This window comes from Oncorhynchus tshawytscha, linkage group LG11 (assembly GCF_018296145.1).
Source record: "Oncorhynchus tshawytscha isolate Ot180627B linkage group LG11, Otsh_v2.0, whole genome shotgun sequence".
NCBI classification, from domain to species: Eukaryota; Metazoa; Chordata; class Actinopteri; order Salmoniformes; family Salmonidae; genus Oncorhynchus; species Oncorhynchus tshawytscha.
Window position 1 is genome coordinate 9,979,764 of NC_056439.1, and position 14,928 is coordinate 9,994,691.

The 14,928-nt window shown below is 44.5% G+C and overlaps 1 protein-coding gene across 2 annotated transcripts in view; it reads left to right on the forward strand.

Moving 5' to 3' along the window:
• The window catches only part of LOC112234352 (F-box only protein 41), a 90,681-nt gene that overhangs the window by 46,284 nt on the left and 29,469 nt on the right, over positions 1 to 14,928 (forward strand). For both annotated transcript variants that reach the window (XM_042329772.1, XM_042329771.1), the window contains exon 4: positions 11,948 to 12,164. In XM_042329772.1, the coding sequence (XP_042185706.1) occupies positions 11,948 to 12,164 (217 nt within the window). The remainder of the gene's footprint in view (positions 1 to 11,947; positions 12,165 to 14,928) is intronic.

Below are 14,928 nucleotides of genomic sequence, written 5' to 3' on the forward strand. Positions count from 1 at the left end.
CTTAGGGGTCTGGTCAAAAGTAGTGCAATATATAGGGAATAGGGTGCCATTTGGAATGACGACCATGTCTTATTCACCGTTGTTGTGACTTGTTGGACCCTTGAGTGTACATAGCGAGTCGGGTTTCGTCCCAAATGGCATCCTATTCCCTATGTACTGCACTACTTTTGGCCAGACTCCCAAGGGTACTCGTCAAAAATGGAGCACTAAATAGGGAATAGGGTATAATTTGGGACATGGCCCCTTTGTCGGTCTCATCTTAAGTGACAGTGGCTGTCTGTCTGCAAGCTAGCGTGACTATTCATTAGCTCTTCTTATCGTGGTCATTAGCCCTAGATGAATATATACTAGATCCTGTTCATGTCAAAAAGAAACGTCCTCTCACTGTCAACTGCATTTATTTTCAGAAAACTTAACATGTGTAAATATTTGTATGAACATAACAAGAATCAACAATTGAGACATCAACTGAACAAGTTCCACAGACATGTGACTAACAGAAATGGAATCATGTGTCCCTGAACAAAGGGGGGGGTCAAAATTAAAAGTAACAGTCGGTATCTGGTGTGGCCACCAGCTGCATTAAGTACTACAGTGCATCTCCTCCTCATGGACAGCACCAGATTTGCCAGTTATTGTTGTGAGATGTTACCCCACTCTTCCACCAAGGTACCTGCAAGTTCCCACACATTTCTGGGGGGGAATGGCCCTAGCCCTCACCCTCTGATCCAACAGGTCCCAGACATGCTCAATGGGCTTGAGATCTGGGCTCTTCGCTGGCCATGGCAGAACACTGACATTCCTGTCTTGCAGGAAATCACGCACAGAACGAGCAGTATGGCTGGTGGCATTGTCATGTTGGAGGGTCATGTCAGGATGAGCCTGCAGGAAGGGTACCACATGAGGGAGGAGGATGTCTTACCTGTAATGCACAGCGTTGATATTGCCTACAATGTCAACAAGCTCAGTCCGATGATGCTGTGACACACCACGCCAGACCATGATGAACCCTCCACCTCCAAATCGATCCCTCTCCAGAGTACAGGCCTCAGTGTAACGCTCATTCCTTTGACGATAAGCGCGAATCCGACCATCACCCCTGGTGATACAAAACCGTGGCTCGTCAGTGAAGAACACTTTTTTGCCAGTCCCGTCTGGTCGAGCGACGGTGGGTTTGTGCCCAGAGGCAAGGTTGTTGCCGGTGATGTCTGGTAAGGACCTTCCTTACAACAGGCCTACAAGCCCTCACTCCAGCCTCTCTCACCCTATTGCGGACCGTCTGAGCATTGATGGAGGGATTGTGCATTCCTGGTGTAACTCGGGCAGTTCTACCTGTCCCACAGGTGTGATGTTCGGATGTACCGATCCTGTGCAGGTGTTGTTACATGTGGATGCGAGGATGATCAGCTGTCCATCCTGTCTCCCTGTAGCGCTGTCTTAGGCTTCTCACATTGGACATTGCAATTTATTTCCCTGGCCACATTTGCAGTCCTCATACCTCCTTGCAGCATGCCTAAGGCATGTTCACACGGATGAGCAGGGACCCTGGGCATCTTTCTTTTGGTGTTTTTCAGAGTCGGTAGAAAGGCCTCTTTAGTGTCCTACGTTTTCATAACTGTGACCTTAATTGCCTACCGTCTGTAAGCTGTTAGTGTCATAATGACTGTTCCACAGGTGCATGTTCATTAATTGTTTAGGGTTCATTGAACAAGTACGGGAAACGGTGTTTAAACCCTTTACAATGAAGATCTGTGAAGTTATTTGGATTTTTATGAATTATCTTTGAAAGCCAGGGTCCTGAAAAGGGGCTGTTTCTTTTTTTGCTGAGTTCAGTTTTCCCCTATCCACAAACAACCACAGTTTAAATCATTGTTGTTTGGCGACTTTTACATTTCTATCTGCTTTTATCCCTTTGTCCTTTTTGTTCCTCCCTGCTTCCCCTCTTCCTCAGGACACATCATTATTCTTCAGTCAGCATGACACTCTTTTCATGTCACAACGCCAAAGGATAACATGATCTCCTTTTGAAAGCACAGTTGAAATACTCTCCCTGGAATATCCTGTTGCCTCCCACTCCATTGTGTGTTAGCATAATGATTAGCATTTCCCAATAGAATGCACTGCTGTTCAGGCTAGCATCGTTAGCCTGAATTGTAGCATTAGCATATTAGCTAATTGCCTTCTGTAGGTCAACAAGGGGAATGATTAGCATTAGCATTCAGTGAGGATGCCTGGCTTGAACGCTACTGGATGCCCCTCCACTTAAACTGAGTGGATTTAGCAGCAGATTTATGAGCAAAGTCTAATCTCATTAGTTCCTGGTCCTCTGCTCACCTCATTGATTACCAAAACGTTAATTTACATCCTATGATTACTAATTAGGCATTTGTACCCTGTCTGAAATCATCCTGTTAGTAGCACAAGGGGATGTTTGACACGTACTCCCTCTACCTTAAGTGTTGTCTCTTGCGCCACTGAATAGGTAGCTTTTCGTTTAGCGCCCAAAAGCTAAGACACTTAAGGAGGGCGGTCACGTGAGCGAGCAGGGCAGATGTCCTGGGCTTGAGCCTTAGTGTGAGCCCAATTGGGAGGAAGTGGTACTTGCTAAGGAAGCATCGTGATGTCCTTTACATTAGCATGTGACATACTCCCATCCTTTCAGATACATATAATTTTCATCTTGGTCCCTGCAATGCTAAACACATAGTAGTTCAATAGATACACTGAGTGTACAAAACATTTAGGAATATTGAGTTGCTCCCCCTTTTGCCCTCTGAACAGTCTCAATTCGTCGGGGCATGGACTCATCAAGGTGTCGAAAGCGTTCCACAGGGATGCTGGCCCATGTTGACTCTAATGCTTCCCACAGTTGTGTCAAGTTGGCTGGGTGTCCTTTGGGTGGTGGACCATTCTTGATACACACGGGGAAACTGTTGAGCGTGAAACACCAAGAAGCGTTGTAGTTCTTGACACATTTAAACCGGTGCGCCCTGGCACCTACTACCATAACCCTGTTCAAAGGCACTTAAATATTTAGTTTTGCTTATTCACCTTCTGAATGGCACACACATACAATCCATGTCTCAACTGTCTCCAGGCTTAAAAAATCCTTCTTTAACCTGTCTCCTCCCCTTTATCTACACTGATTGAAATGGATTTTACAGGTGACATCAATAAGGGATCATAGCTTTCACCTGGTCAGTCTGTCATGGAAAGAGCAGGTGTTCCTAATGTTTTGTGCACTCAGTATGTTATTGTACATGTGAAGAATGCAAGTCTTGCATTTAAAAGACCTTCCATTTATTTATAGATACTCAGGATTGCATCCCAAATGGCACCCTATTCCCTAAATACATTTACATGTCAGTCATTTAGCAGACGCTCTTATAAAGAGTGACTGACAGTAGTGAGTGCATACATTTTTGTACTCTTTCTACTGGTCACCCGTGGGAATCGAACCCACAATCTTGGCGTTGCAAGCGCAATGCTCTACCAACTGTATTGCACTACGTACTTCACATTCATATTCTTCTCATTTTATTCAATCGTTCTCTCACATGCTGACCAGACAGGACACGTTGCGTGCACGAGCGTTGCAAAATAAATGTTGCCGAAATTAAAGTTAGCTAGCAAGTGCAAGCTAGCTAGCTAAATTGCCATACATGTTTAATGCTTTTCGACATGTCCCCAAATTAATGTCATTGGTTCAGAGTTTGTTTTGATATTTTAACCTGCGTGTCGTGATCGTGTTTGGTGTGGGGGGGGCAAAATTAATTTATGCACGATAGCGCACTATGGCGCACGACTTTGAAAGTATGCTTGGGGTCATTGTCCATTTGGAAGACCCATTTGCGACCAAGCTTTAACTTCCTGACTGATGTCTTGAGATGTTGCTTCAATATATCCACATAATTGTCCTCCCTCATGAGGCCATCTATTTTGTGAAGTACACCAGTCCCCCCTGCAGCACATCACCCCCACAACATGATGCTGCCACCCTCGTGCTTCACGGTTAGGATGGTGTTCTTCGGCTTGCAAGCCTCCCCCTTTTCCCTCCAAACATAATGATGGTCATTATGGCCAAACAGTTCTATTTTTGTTTCATCAGACCAGAGGACATTTCTCCAAAAAGTACGATGTTTGTCCCCATGTGCAGTTGCAAACCGTAGTCTGGCTTTTTTATGGTGGTTTTGGAGCAGTGGCTTCTTCCTTGCTGAGCGGCCTTTCAGGTTATGTCGACATCGGATCCGTTTTACTGTGGATATAGATACTTTTGTACCTGTTTCCTCCAGCATGTTCACAAGGTCCTTTGCTGTTGTTCTGGGGTTGATTTGCACTTTTCGCACCAAAGTTTGTTAATCTCTAGGAGACAAAATGCTTGTCCTTCCTGAGCGGTATGACGGCTGTATGGTCCCATGGTGTTTATACTTGTGTACAATTGTTTGTACAGATGAACGTGGTACCTTCAGGTATTTAGAAATTGCTCCCAGCATGAACCAGACTTGTGGAGGTCTACAGTTTTGTGGAGGTCTTGGCTGATTTATTTAGATTTTCCCAGAGAGGCACTGAGTTTGAAGGTAGGCCTTAAAATACACTCACCGGTACACCTCCAATTGACTCAAATGATGTCAATTAGCCTGTCAGAAGCTTCTAAAGCCATGACATCATTTTCTGGAATTGTCCAAGCTCTTTAACGGCACATGTAAACTTCTGACCCACTGGAATTGTGATACGGTGAATTGTAAGTGAAATCAACCGATAGGCAAGTGCGTAGCCCTAATCAACGCCACATCCTCTTGAGGTAACTCAGCACTTTTCACATCAATGCCTCCAGAATGTTGTACAATTACCCCAACATCTATCCTTTTATATGTTGACCATGAAACTAGCATCCGATGGCATTATATCAGGCACACAGCGCCCTTTCATCTTGGCATGGTGAGACAGATGGATACTATTCATTGTGTCTGCATCCTAAATCGAGCCGCACAGTGGAGGTGTCATAGTACCCATAAAACCTAGCGGTCAAAAGGTGCTAGAGATAACGTGCAGGAGCTTGCAGGGATTTGTAGTCTTCCATGATGTCTACTTTTATGCTAATGAGCATTTTCAAATCGGATAGTAAATGGAGCCAAATATATTTATAAGTCACCTTGTCCGAGAGAGTGGTTATGAAAATGTCACGTCAGGGTAAAGCTACATGAAACACAGCTGTTTGAAGTATTTCTAAAAATCCCCGATGGGAAAAAATGTAGGGTGGGAAAAACGATTTGGAACCATTTCCCTGTTTTCCCGCTAGATTTTCTGGGTATTATGATTCATACTGTGGTAGTCTATGGCGCCATCTATGGCGCCAAGGGTGGCCTGACCAGCTGTTCCACAGCACCGTGTCACACACTGACACTACTTCACCCCCAATGTCTTGTCTAGGTCTGTGCCAGTCGGATATAGGCTGGGCCTGTTTCCCAATAACACACACGCCTAGAGAGAGAGAGGTGTTTTTTAATTAAGGTTGTCAACAGGAAACCAACACATCTCGGTGTCTGTCTGTCCATCTGTCACCTCCTCTGGCTCTCTGTGTGTCGGTCGGTCTGTCTCCTCTCTTGCTTCTTCCCTTTGGCTCTTTCGATCTCTTGGTGTGTGTCTTTTGGTATGTCTCTCTGTCTTGTTCTCTTTCTGAACGTTTGCGTTTCGGTGTGCATGCATGTCTGTTTGTCTCTTTAAACCCACCCGATTTCCCCTCTCTCTGATTCAAACTCTGTTTCAGCTATGCAGAGTGAGCAGCCAGAGGGAGAAGAGAGGCTTTCCAGTTTTTCCCTTCGCCCGACACTCCCAGAGGATTGGAGTGTCTATCTTTCTAGCCCTTGTCAGTTTGGTCAAGCGTGGACTGGGGTGCATATAGCAGTGAGCTGGGCAGAAGAGTTACACTGTCGTTCCGCTTTCAACCCTTTATCTTCATCACTGTCAAAAACAATGCTTTGGCCGAACCTCGACCTCATCCAGCTTTACTCTACCGTGTCATATCCTTCAGTGTTCCATTTTTCAAACGCATTTCGTCCCTTACATGGCTACCCCCTTTAAGACTTCACTAGCGCTTTCTCTGCATTTGGCGTAGCTCGTGCGTAACCAGGAGTCGTCAGCAATGTGAAATACAGTGAAATGAATCACGCTGATACGCCGGGTCACCTGAGACCTTTTGGTACACACGTGTACATAGTCCTGCATGGTGGATCTGTCGGGGATGAATGCTCTGCTGCTCTTTGGAAACCCATCTGGTGGGTCAGCTGCAGAGGCAGGGTTGCCTGAGCACACACACTCAATCCTCGGAACCCCAAACTCAGTCCTCGGAACCCCAAACTCAACCCAAACTCAACCCTTGGAACCCCATATATGCATATATTATATATATTTTTTGTTTGTTGCCCTAGCACTACACAGCTGATTCAAACGATCAACGCTCGATGACGAGTTGATTATTTGAGTCAGCGGTGTAGTGCACATACTGCACATGTTGAACACACATACGCACTCGAACAATCAGTCGAACGCACACCTCTAATCCAGTCTGTGGTCACTCTCCTCTCCTTCCCTCTACTCTATCAGGTGGGTCTGCTCTAGGCTGTGTGGTGTGTGTGCGCGTGCGTGCGTGCTAGCCCCTCCAAAGCCCCTCCAAAGCCCCTCCAACCTACCGGACCACTGCAAATAAGTATTCACTGCAACCATTCAACACCGGTATCTTTTATCCCCCCCCCAAGCAAAGGAGATTTTTCTTTTCATTCAAATGACAGTCATTTTTACATTTTTTTTTCTCCATCTCAGCCTAGTGTATAAAAAAAGCTTTATTTGAATAGATGAAGTGCATAGAAAAGGTCATCAAAAAGGCAGATACATTTATTCTTTACTTTTAATATATTGTAACGCCTATCATCTTTGGATAAATGTATCATGAATACCAATTATTCTTTAAGTATTTATCCAACTCTACTACCAGTCTGTCTCCGTGACAAAATGGCACCCTATTCCCTACGTAGTGCAAAAGTAGTACACTATATATGGAATGGCGTGGCATTTGGGACACGTGTGCTTTTCCTTTGCACATTCAATTTGCCACTCACATTTTATTTAACACATACCCTTCCCTCATCGCTTATTCAAGGCTGACAAGGTAGCCCACAATCCTCTTGGATTTGAAGGCGACCCACAATCCTACAGCGCTTTCTAAGAGAGGATTCAGTGTAGCTATTCCCTCCGCAAGTCAAGTGTAGAGACACAAAGTAGAGTCGCAATTCAATGGCTCAAACACGAGACGTATGTGGCAGGGTCTACAGACAATCACGGATTGCGAAATGAAAACCTGCCCCATCACGGATATCGACGTCTCGCTCCCAGACAAATTAAACAACTTCTTTGTGCACTTTCTCTTTTCCTTTCCTTTGCCCGTCACATCCCATAATATAGAGGAAAATCTGCTCCAGCCACTTCCAGACTCCTGTATCGGTTATGTATTGATATTGACCTCTCTTTGATGTTTTGAGCGTGGCTGCTGAAATCCGTGTGTGTGTGTGTGGGTGTGTGTGTGTGTGTGTGCGCCCTTATTGACACGTCCTCCCACTGCCTGGAGGTAAGGGACAATGTGGCGGTGACTGTGGTGGCATGCCTGACTCCCGATCTCTAGTTGTGAAACTGAAAACAGAAACAGACAGTGTGAACACACACACTGGAAGGAGGATGGGAGCGAAGATGAATCATTAGAACGCTGTTGGCTGAACACACAACATAAATGCACACTCCTACACAAACCATAGGTATACAAATAGGCAGGTGTGAGATTTGTATTCGTGCCTGTCGATTTCAGAGGGAGAGGAAGAGTGGAAATGAGAGAGGGAGAGAGATGAAGAGAGGGAGAGGAAGAGTGAAAAGGAGAGAGAGAGGGAGAGAGATGAGGAGAGGAAGAGTGAAAAGGAGAGAGGGAGAGAGATGAAGAGAGGGAGAGGAAGAGTGAAAAGGAGAGAGGGAGAGAGATGAAGAGAGGGAGAGGAAGAGTGAAAAGGAGAGAGGGAGAGAGATGAAGAGAGGGAGAGGAAGAGTGAAAAGGAGAGAGGGAGAGAGAAGAAGAGAGGGAGAGGAAGAGTGGAAAGGAGAGAGGGAGAGAGAAGAAGAGAGGGAAGGGAGGAAGAGTGAAAAGGAGAGAGGGAGAGAGATGAAGAGAGGGAGAGGAAGAGTGAAAAGGAGAGAGGGAGAGAGATGAAGAGAGGGAGAGGAAGAGTGAAAAGGAGGAAGAGAGGGAGAGGAAGAGGAAAAGGAGAGAGGAGAAGAAGAGAGAGGGGAGAGAAGAGTGAAAAGGAGAGGGGAGAGGAAGAGTGAAAAGGAGAGAGGGAGAGAGATGAAGAGAGGGAGAGGAAGAGTGAAAAGGAGAGAGGGAGAGAGATGAAGAGAGGGAGAGGAAGAGTGAAAAGGAGAGAGGGAGAGAGAAGAGTGAAAAGGAGAGGGAGAGGAAGAGTGAAAAGGAGATGGGAGAGAGATGAAGAGAGGGAGAGGAAGAGTGAAAAGGAGAGAGAGAGAGATGAAGAGAGGGAGAGGAAGAGTGAAAAGGAGAGAGGGAGAGAGAAGAGTGAGAGGGAGAGAGATGAAGAGAGGGAGAGAGAAGAGTGAAAAGGAGAGAGGGAGAGAGAGGGAGAGGAAGAGTGAAAAGGAGAGAGGGAGAGAAGCTGGATAATGTGACTGGAGCCATTTTAGCAACAGGGAAAATGAAATCCTCTCTGGGCTAGTTGAAGATTCATTCATTAGCTTTTCTATCCTACTCAGCATGAATGAGATGAGTAGAAATAGTGTCTCAAAAGAGGGTCGGAAGTGTATTAAAATACCCTGAGATGAGCTCTAACCCCATATCATTATGATGTTATTGTCAAACCTCAAACTACTGCGCAAACCCCCTCGTGTGTGTGTGTGTGTGTGTGTGTGTGTGACTGCGTGTGTGCGGAGTCATCACAACTCAGTTTATTTATTTACACAACCATTTGATAACCACATCTTTCATGTCGCTCAAACACTCCTTCTAATCCCAATCTGAAGAATCTCATTTTGGAATGTCTTTGCCCCCCAAGACAGACACTTAATTTCACCAGATGCCAAACATCTCTCAAGTCTAGCCTCTTCCGTTTTCATAGAACATGGCAACCTATTCAGCCCTATGGGCCCTGGTCAGAAGTAGTGCTCTATAACGGGAATAAAGTGCCATTTGGGATGCAGCCTTAACTCGAGCGTGCTACGTTAACCTTCAGTCAGTAGTTACTTTACTCCCGGGAAAACCAACAACAAGCCAGCGGTCGTAGGACCTTGTGCGTGTGTGTGTGTGTGCCTTGTTTGGATTTTCCGAGGAGATTGTTTGGACAGGAGCGGCTGCTGGTGTTTAAAAGGACAGAGACGTTGGTATATGCACGCACACTCAGATCCACAGAGATGAGGGAAGGGAAAATGGAGAGAGGGAGAGAGAAAAGACTATGAAAAAGATTCAGCTGTGATAGAGTATCTGTGTGGAAATAAAATGTTATGTATGTATAAAACTGGGACAGCGAGTGCAATAGCATTAATCAGTCTGCTCCTGTGTGTTTGTGTAGGAATGTGTGTGTGTTTTGAAGAGATGGATTCCTTGTGCCTGCAGATACAGTATATCACTCATCTGTATATATGCATCTGCTATATACAGTACTTTGGGGGTCAACATTACCCCCTAGCAGGTGTGTGTGTTGAGTACAAAGATGTGCCCAGAAGGTATCAGGTACAGTACTTGATATGATCCTATACTTGTAACCATCAGTGTCCATATAACACTATTGCGGGAGTAAATGATTCTACCAATAGGTCACCCACCCTAGACTACAATTTGGTTTTCAATAGCAGCCATTTCTATAAAGCTGTCTTTCTCTGTCACCTTTTTCAATATTGAAATTTGATCTCCACTGTCCCATTTGAGGATTAACGTGTCAGGATGAGACCTCATTTCTCAGCCAGTGGAAATCATGAATAAGCATAATATTTATGGATACATACAAAGAAATGTCAATAGAAAACCGGGCCAAACGAAACGAAATGCAGCTAGTTTGCTGTGTTTCCAGTTTGAAGTGATTGTGCTAGCTGTGTAGTTGGCTAGCACCTCTGAACATTGTCCTGACGAGAGAGCACATTTTCTATGCCGGGCAAAATCGCTCCTCCATTAGCTCATTGTAAATTTCACTACAAATAAATGTCACTACAAAACAGCCTGAACAAATGCAAATGCAGCTACTTTGCTGCTATTCTGTCTGCACTATTTGGACATGACTTTGTTAGCCGTAGTTGGCTAGCGAGCAACCAAGGGATATGAACGTTGCCAGGCCGCATGGCAGCAGAACATTAGAACGAACGACTTGGATATAGAATAAAAGACTTCATGACTGGGTCTTTGGCAACCTAACCGATCGAATGAACGACCAGGCGGCTTGGGTAGCAACCATAGATTTGTGTCGGGACTATATCTCGTGGAAGGATGAAATATTATGAGTAAAAAATGTTTTTGAATTAAAAATCTATAAATCGTTATTTAAATATGTTGGTAACCAGTTGTATAAAAGTGATGACACTCTCGAAGCCGGTGTTTGGAGGATATATTGGCATGGTTTACCGGCCATCGACTTCGTACCAATATATCCTCCAAATGCCGGCTTCTCTGGCATTGTCACCTAAATGCCTGTACACTGACGAATGCTGCAACAGTTAATATTGATATTATTATAGCAATTAATATGGCTTATTGTTGCCCATTAAACTGCAGCACCAGTCATCAGTGTGCAGGTATCGATCTAAATTTCATGACTTTTAGCTCAACTCCCCTGTGTGTGTGTGTGTGTGTGTGTGTGTGTGTGTGTGTGTATGCACTCCCCAAACCATTCTGTGTCTCTTCTCGCTTCTCTCTACCAGGGAGATGACCCAGATAGACCAGTCCATGACTGCTGAGCCCATATGTCTCTGGTCAGATTTAGTGTACTGGACTGAACAGTGACAGTTCATATAAGGAAATCAGTCAATTTAAATAAATAAATTAGGCCCTAATCTATGGATTTCACATGTCTGGGCAGGGGTGCACCCACTGGGGAGCCAGGCCCAGCCAATCAGAATAGTTTTTTTTTTTTCTCCACAAAAGGGCTTTATTACAAACAGAAATACTCCTCAGTTTCATCAGCTGTCCGGATGGCTGGTCTCAGACAATCTCGCAGGTGAAGAAGCCGGATGTGGAGGTCTTGGGCTGGCGTGATTACACGTGGTCTGCAGTTGTGAGGCCGGTTGGACGTACTGCCAAGTTCTCTAGAGAAACGAACGTTAAATTCTCTGGCAACAGCTCTGGTGGACATTCCTGCCATCAGCATGCCAATTGCACGCTCCCTCAAAACTTGTGGCATTGTGTTGTGTGACACAACTGCCCATTTTAGTGGCCTTTAACTGTGACCAGCACAAGGTGCACCTGTGTAATGATCATGCTGATTAATTAATCAGCTTCTTCTGTCATTCTGCCCCTGAACAAGGCAGTTAACCCACTGTTCCTAGGCCGTCATTGAAATTAAGAATTTGTTCTTAACTGACTTGCCTCGTTAAATAAAGGTAAAATAAAATACAAATTCTTGACATGCCACACCTTTCAAGTGGATGGATTATCTTGGCAAAGGATCAATAACAGGGATGTGAGATGTGAACAAATTGTTGTGCGTATGGAACATTCTGGGTTCTTTTATTTCAGCTCATGAAACAGGGGACCAACTTTACACGACCAACACTTTGTTTGTTCAGTGTGTGTGTGTGTGTGTGTGTGTGTGTGTGTGTGTGTGTATAGGAAATACGGTGCTTTTTGGGATGTAACCTATGTGTGCTTATGCACACCAGTAACCATCTGTCTCCTCTCCTCCTGATTCACCAGGGAGGTAACCCAGATAGACCAGTTCCTCCAGGAGACGGCGGCGCGGGAGGCCAACGCCAAGGTGCGCCTGCAGCAGTTCATTGAGGAGCTCCTGGACCGTGCCGACCGTGCCGAGAAACAGCTGCAGATCATCAGCAGCTGCGGGACCACGCCCAACGGCAGCATGGGACGCTGCAGCCTGCCCGGCTCCAACAAGGGCTCCAACAATGGACGCCAGGTGAGCTGATCTAAGAACAGTTTTGCTTTTGATTACACAAATGGTTAAGGTAAGCTGACTCTAGATCTGTAGCCTGCCGGGCTCCAAAAGGGCAACAAATGCCAAGTGATCTGGAGTTGAGAGAGGAAGTTGACCGTATAGTAGACAAACAAAAGTCAGATTTGTGTGAGGGCAGCCTAATGGTTAAGCATTGGGGAAAGTAAGCTGATCCTAGATCTGTGTCAGGTGATCTGGAGTGGAGAAGAAGTTGCCCTGGATAATTAGTCAACATAACATAAGTCACTTATATAATTGGTTCTACAACTGCATATGTTACTTCCAGGTCAAATAAATGGGGTCATTTTTTGGGGGTGATATTGGTACCTTTTAAATGATCGGTGACGAAAATAAATAAATGATTTTGGAGCGACATGAAAACAGGCAGTTTGATAATCTAACCTAGCATGTGGATGTCTGTCTGAGACCCAAATGGCAACTTATTCCCTACATAGTGCACTACTTTTGACCAGAGCTCTTATGGGTCCTTGTCAAAAGTAGTGCATTATATTGGGAATGGGCAGCATCTTATCACTTGGGCTATTAGAAACAGGCAAGGCGGGTGTGTTGTGATACGTGTCGACTCACCACAATTTTGCTTTTAATTTGATCTGGGACGATAGTGAGTGTGTTAAATATTTATTAAACAGAAGGGCAGAGCGCTGGACTGTGAATAGTGGAATTGGACAGTGAATAGTGGAATTGGACAGCGAATAGTGGAATTGGACAGCGAAGGAGAAGAGGTGTGTGTTTGTGTGTGTGTGTGTGTGTGTGTGGCCGCTGGTCATTTCACCACTCTATTTCTTCATTTACCTCAGAGGTATAATTGGTTGTCTAGGTGTTAGTCATTACTACATTACTATTACTATAATAGGAGTTAGTCATTACTACATTACTATTACTATAATATGTGTTGGTCATTACTACATTACTATAATAGGTGTTAGTCATTACTACATTACTATTACTATAATAGGTGTTAGTCATTACTACATTACTATTACTATAATAGGTGTTAGTCATTACTACATTACTATAACTATAATAGGTGTTAGTCATTACTACATTACTATTACTATAATAGGTGTTGGTCATTACTACATTACTATAATAGGTGTTAGTCATTACTACATTACTATTACTATAATAGGTATTGGTCATTACTACATTACTATTACTATAATAGGTGTTAGTCATTACTACATTACTATTACTATAATAGGTGTTAGTCATTACTACATTACTATTACTCTAAAAGGTGTTAGTCATTACTGTTTTTTGGGATAGAGATGCACTCAGCTTTAATTTAAATGCTAAATAGGTTTTAGCAAATGATCAGGTATTTTGATTACAGGAATCAGTAGTGTCTGACTCACTTGATATCAGGGTTACCCTTGAGGCATGAGGAAATTCTGTGGGGACGTTTCAGAATTTCATCATGCCATTAGATATGATCTGAAACCTAAAATATTGTATTGGTATTGATTCCATGCAGAAAACTTACAGTAGAGGTAATGATAACATGTTCCCATATTATAGACCAAAAGAGGTGGACATTGTGATACTAAGCTCTCCCCTGCCATTTCCAATTCTAAAGTGTCATTTATCCAAGTCTTGTTAGTAAGAAAGAAGGGGCCAGTTTCTATCCGTTTCCTTCCATCCATCGTTTCCATGGAGACACCAGTGGCTCTACTTGTTCTAGTCGTCCAGGTCAGGTGACAGTGCAGTAGTTGGTCTCTGATTCATCTTAGACACCGCATATTCTACTCTCCCTCCCTGTTATCTCTCCCATCTCTGACCTCTCCCACAGTTGACGGAGTTAAGTGAATGTGTGTTTCCCGCGCCGCCCAGATTCCCCACCATTGACCATGCACAACCTGCATCCCATCAAGCTCATTCATTACCCAGCCTGATGTAGCCTAGCTAGGCTTGTGTCCCAACTGGCACCCAATTCTCTACGTCGTGCACTACTTTTGATCAGATCAGATGTATCTGGTCAAAACTAGTGCTCTATATAGGGAATAGGGCGCCATTTGGGATGCACTCCCTAGTCTCCGTTAGTGCTCTATTAAGTGGCTAAATTGTCAACATTTTACAGGGTTTGCGCTTAACCTGTGTTAAGAGGCTGTTAGACAGTCAGTGATGTGCAGCGGTGTTGTTATGATGCTTTTGAGGCTTGATTTGTATCCACAGTAGTCATCTTGTTTGTCTTCTTGTGCTTATGATTTGTTGTTTTCAGTGTTATTGTGTCCTTGGCTAGGATATTATTATATTAAGGACATTTGGCATGCTATGGACAACAGAAAATACTGCATGCTGGCGCACCGGCTCATTGGCCATCCACGGATGCCCCTCTCTCTACCATTGCTCCCTCTCTCCCTCTCTCCCTCTGATTCTGTTTGGGTAGTGAGTGAGATGGATGGGTGTTTGCCTGCTTCCTCCCTTGTCTGTTTCCACTGGTGCTGGACCCAGACAGGGTGTTCTCTCTCTCTCTCTCTCTCTGCGTGTGTGTGTGTGTGTGTGTGTGACACACACACCTCAGTACATCTGAGATATATGGGAAGCCCCTGTAGGGATTTTGCTTGAAGGGAGGAGTAGAGCGAGAGAGTTGGCGAGAAGGAATCTACAGAGGGTAGTGAGAAAAAGGGAGTGGTACTGTAGATTAAGGTATTTGGGGCGAGAGGAGAAGAGCGGGATAGAGGTATAGTCCAGTAGAGAGACGGGAGAC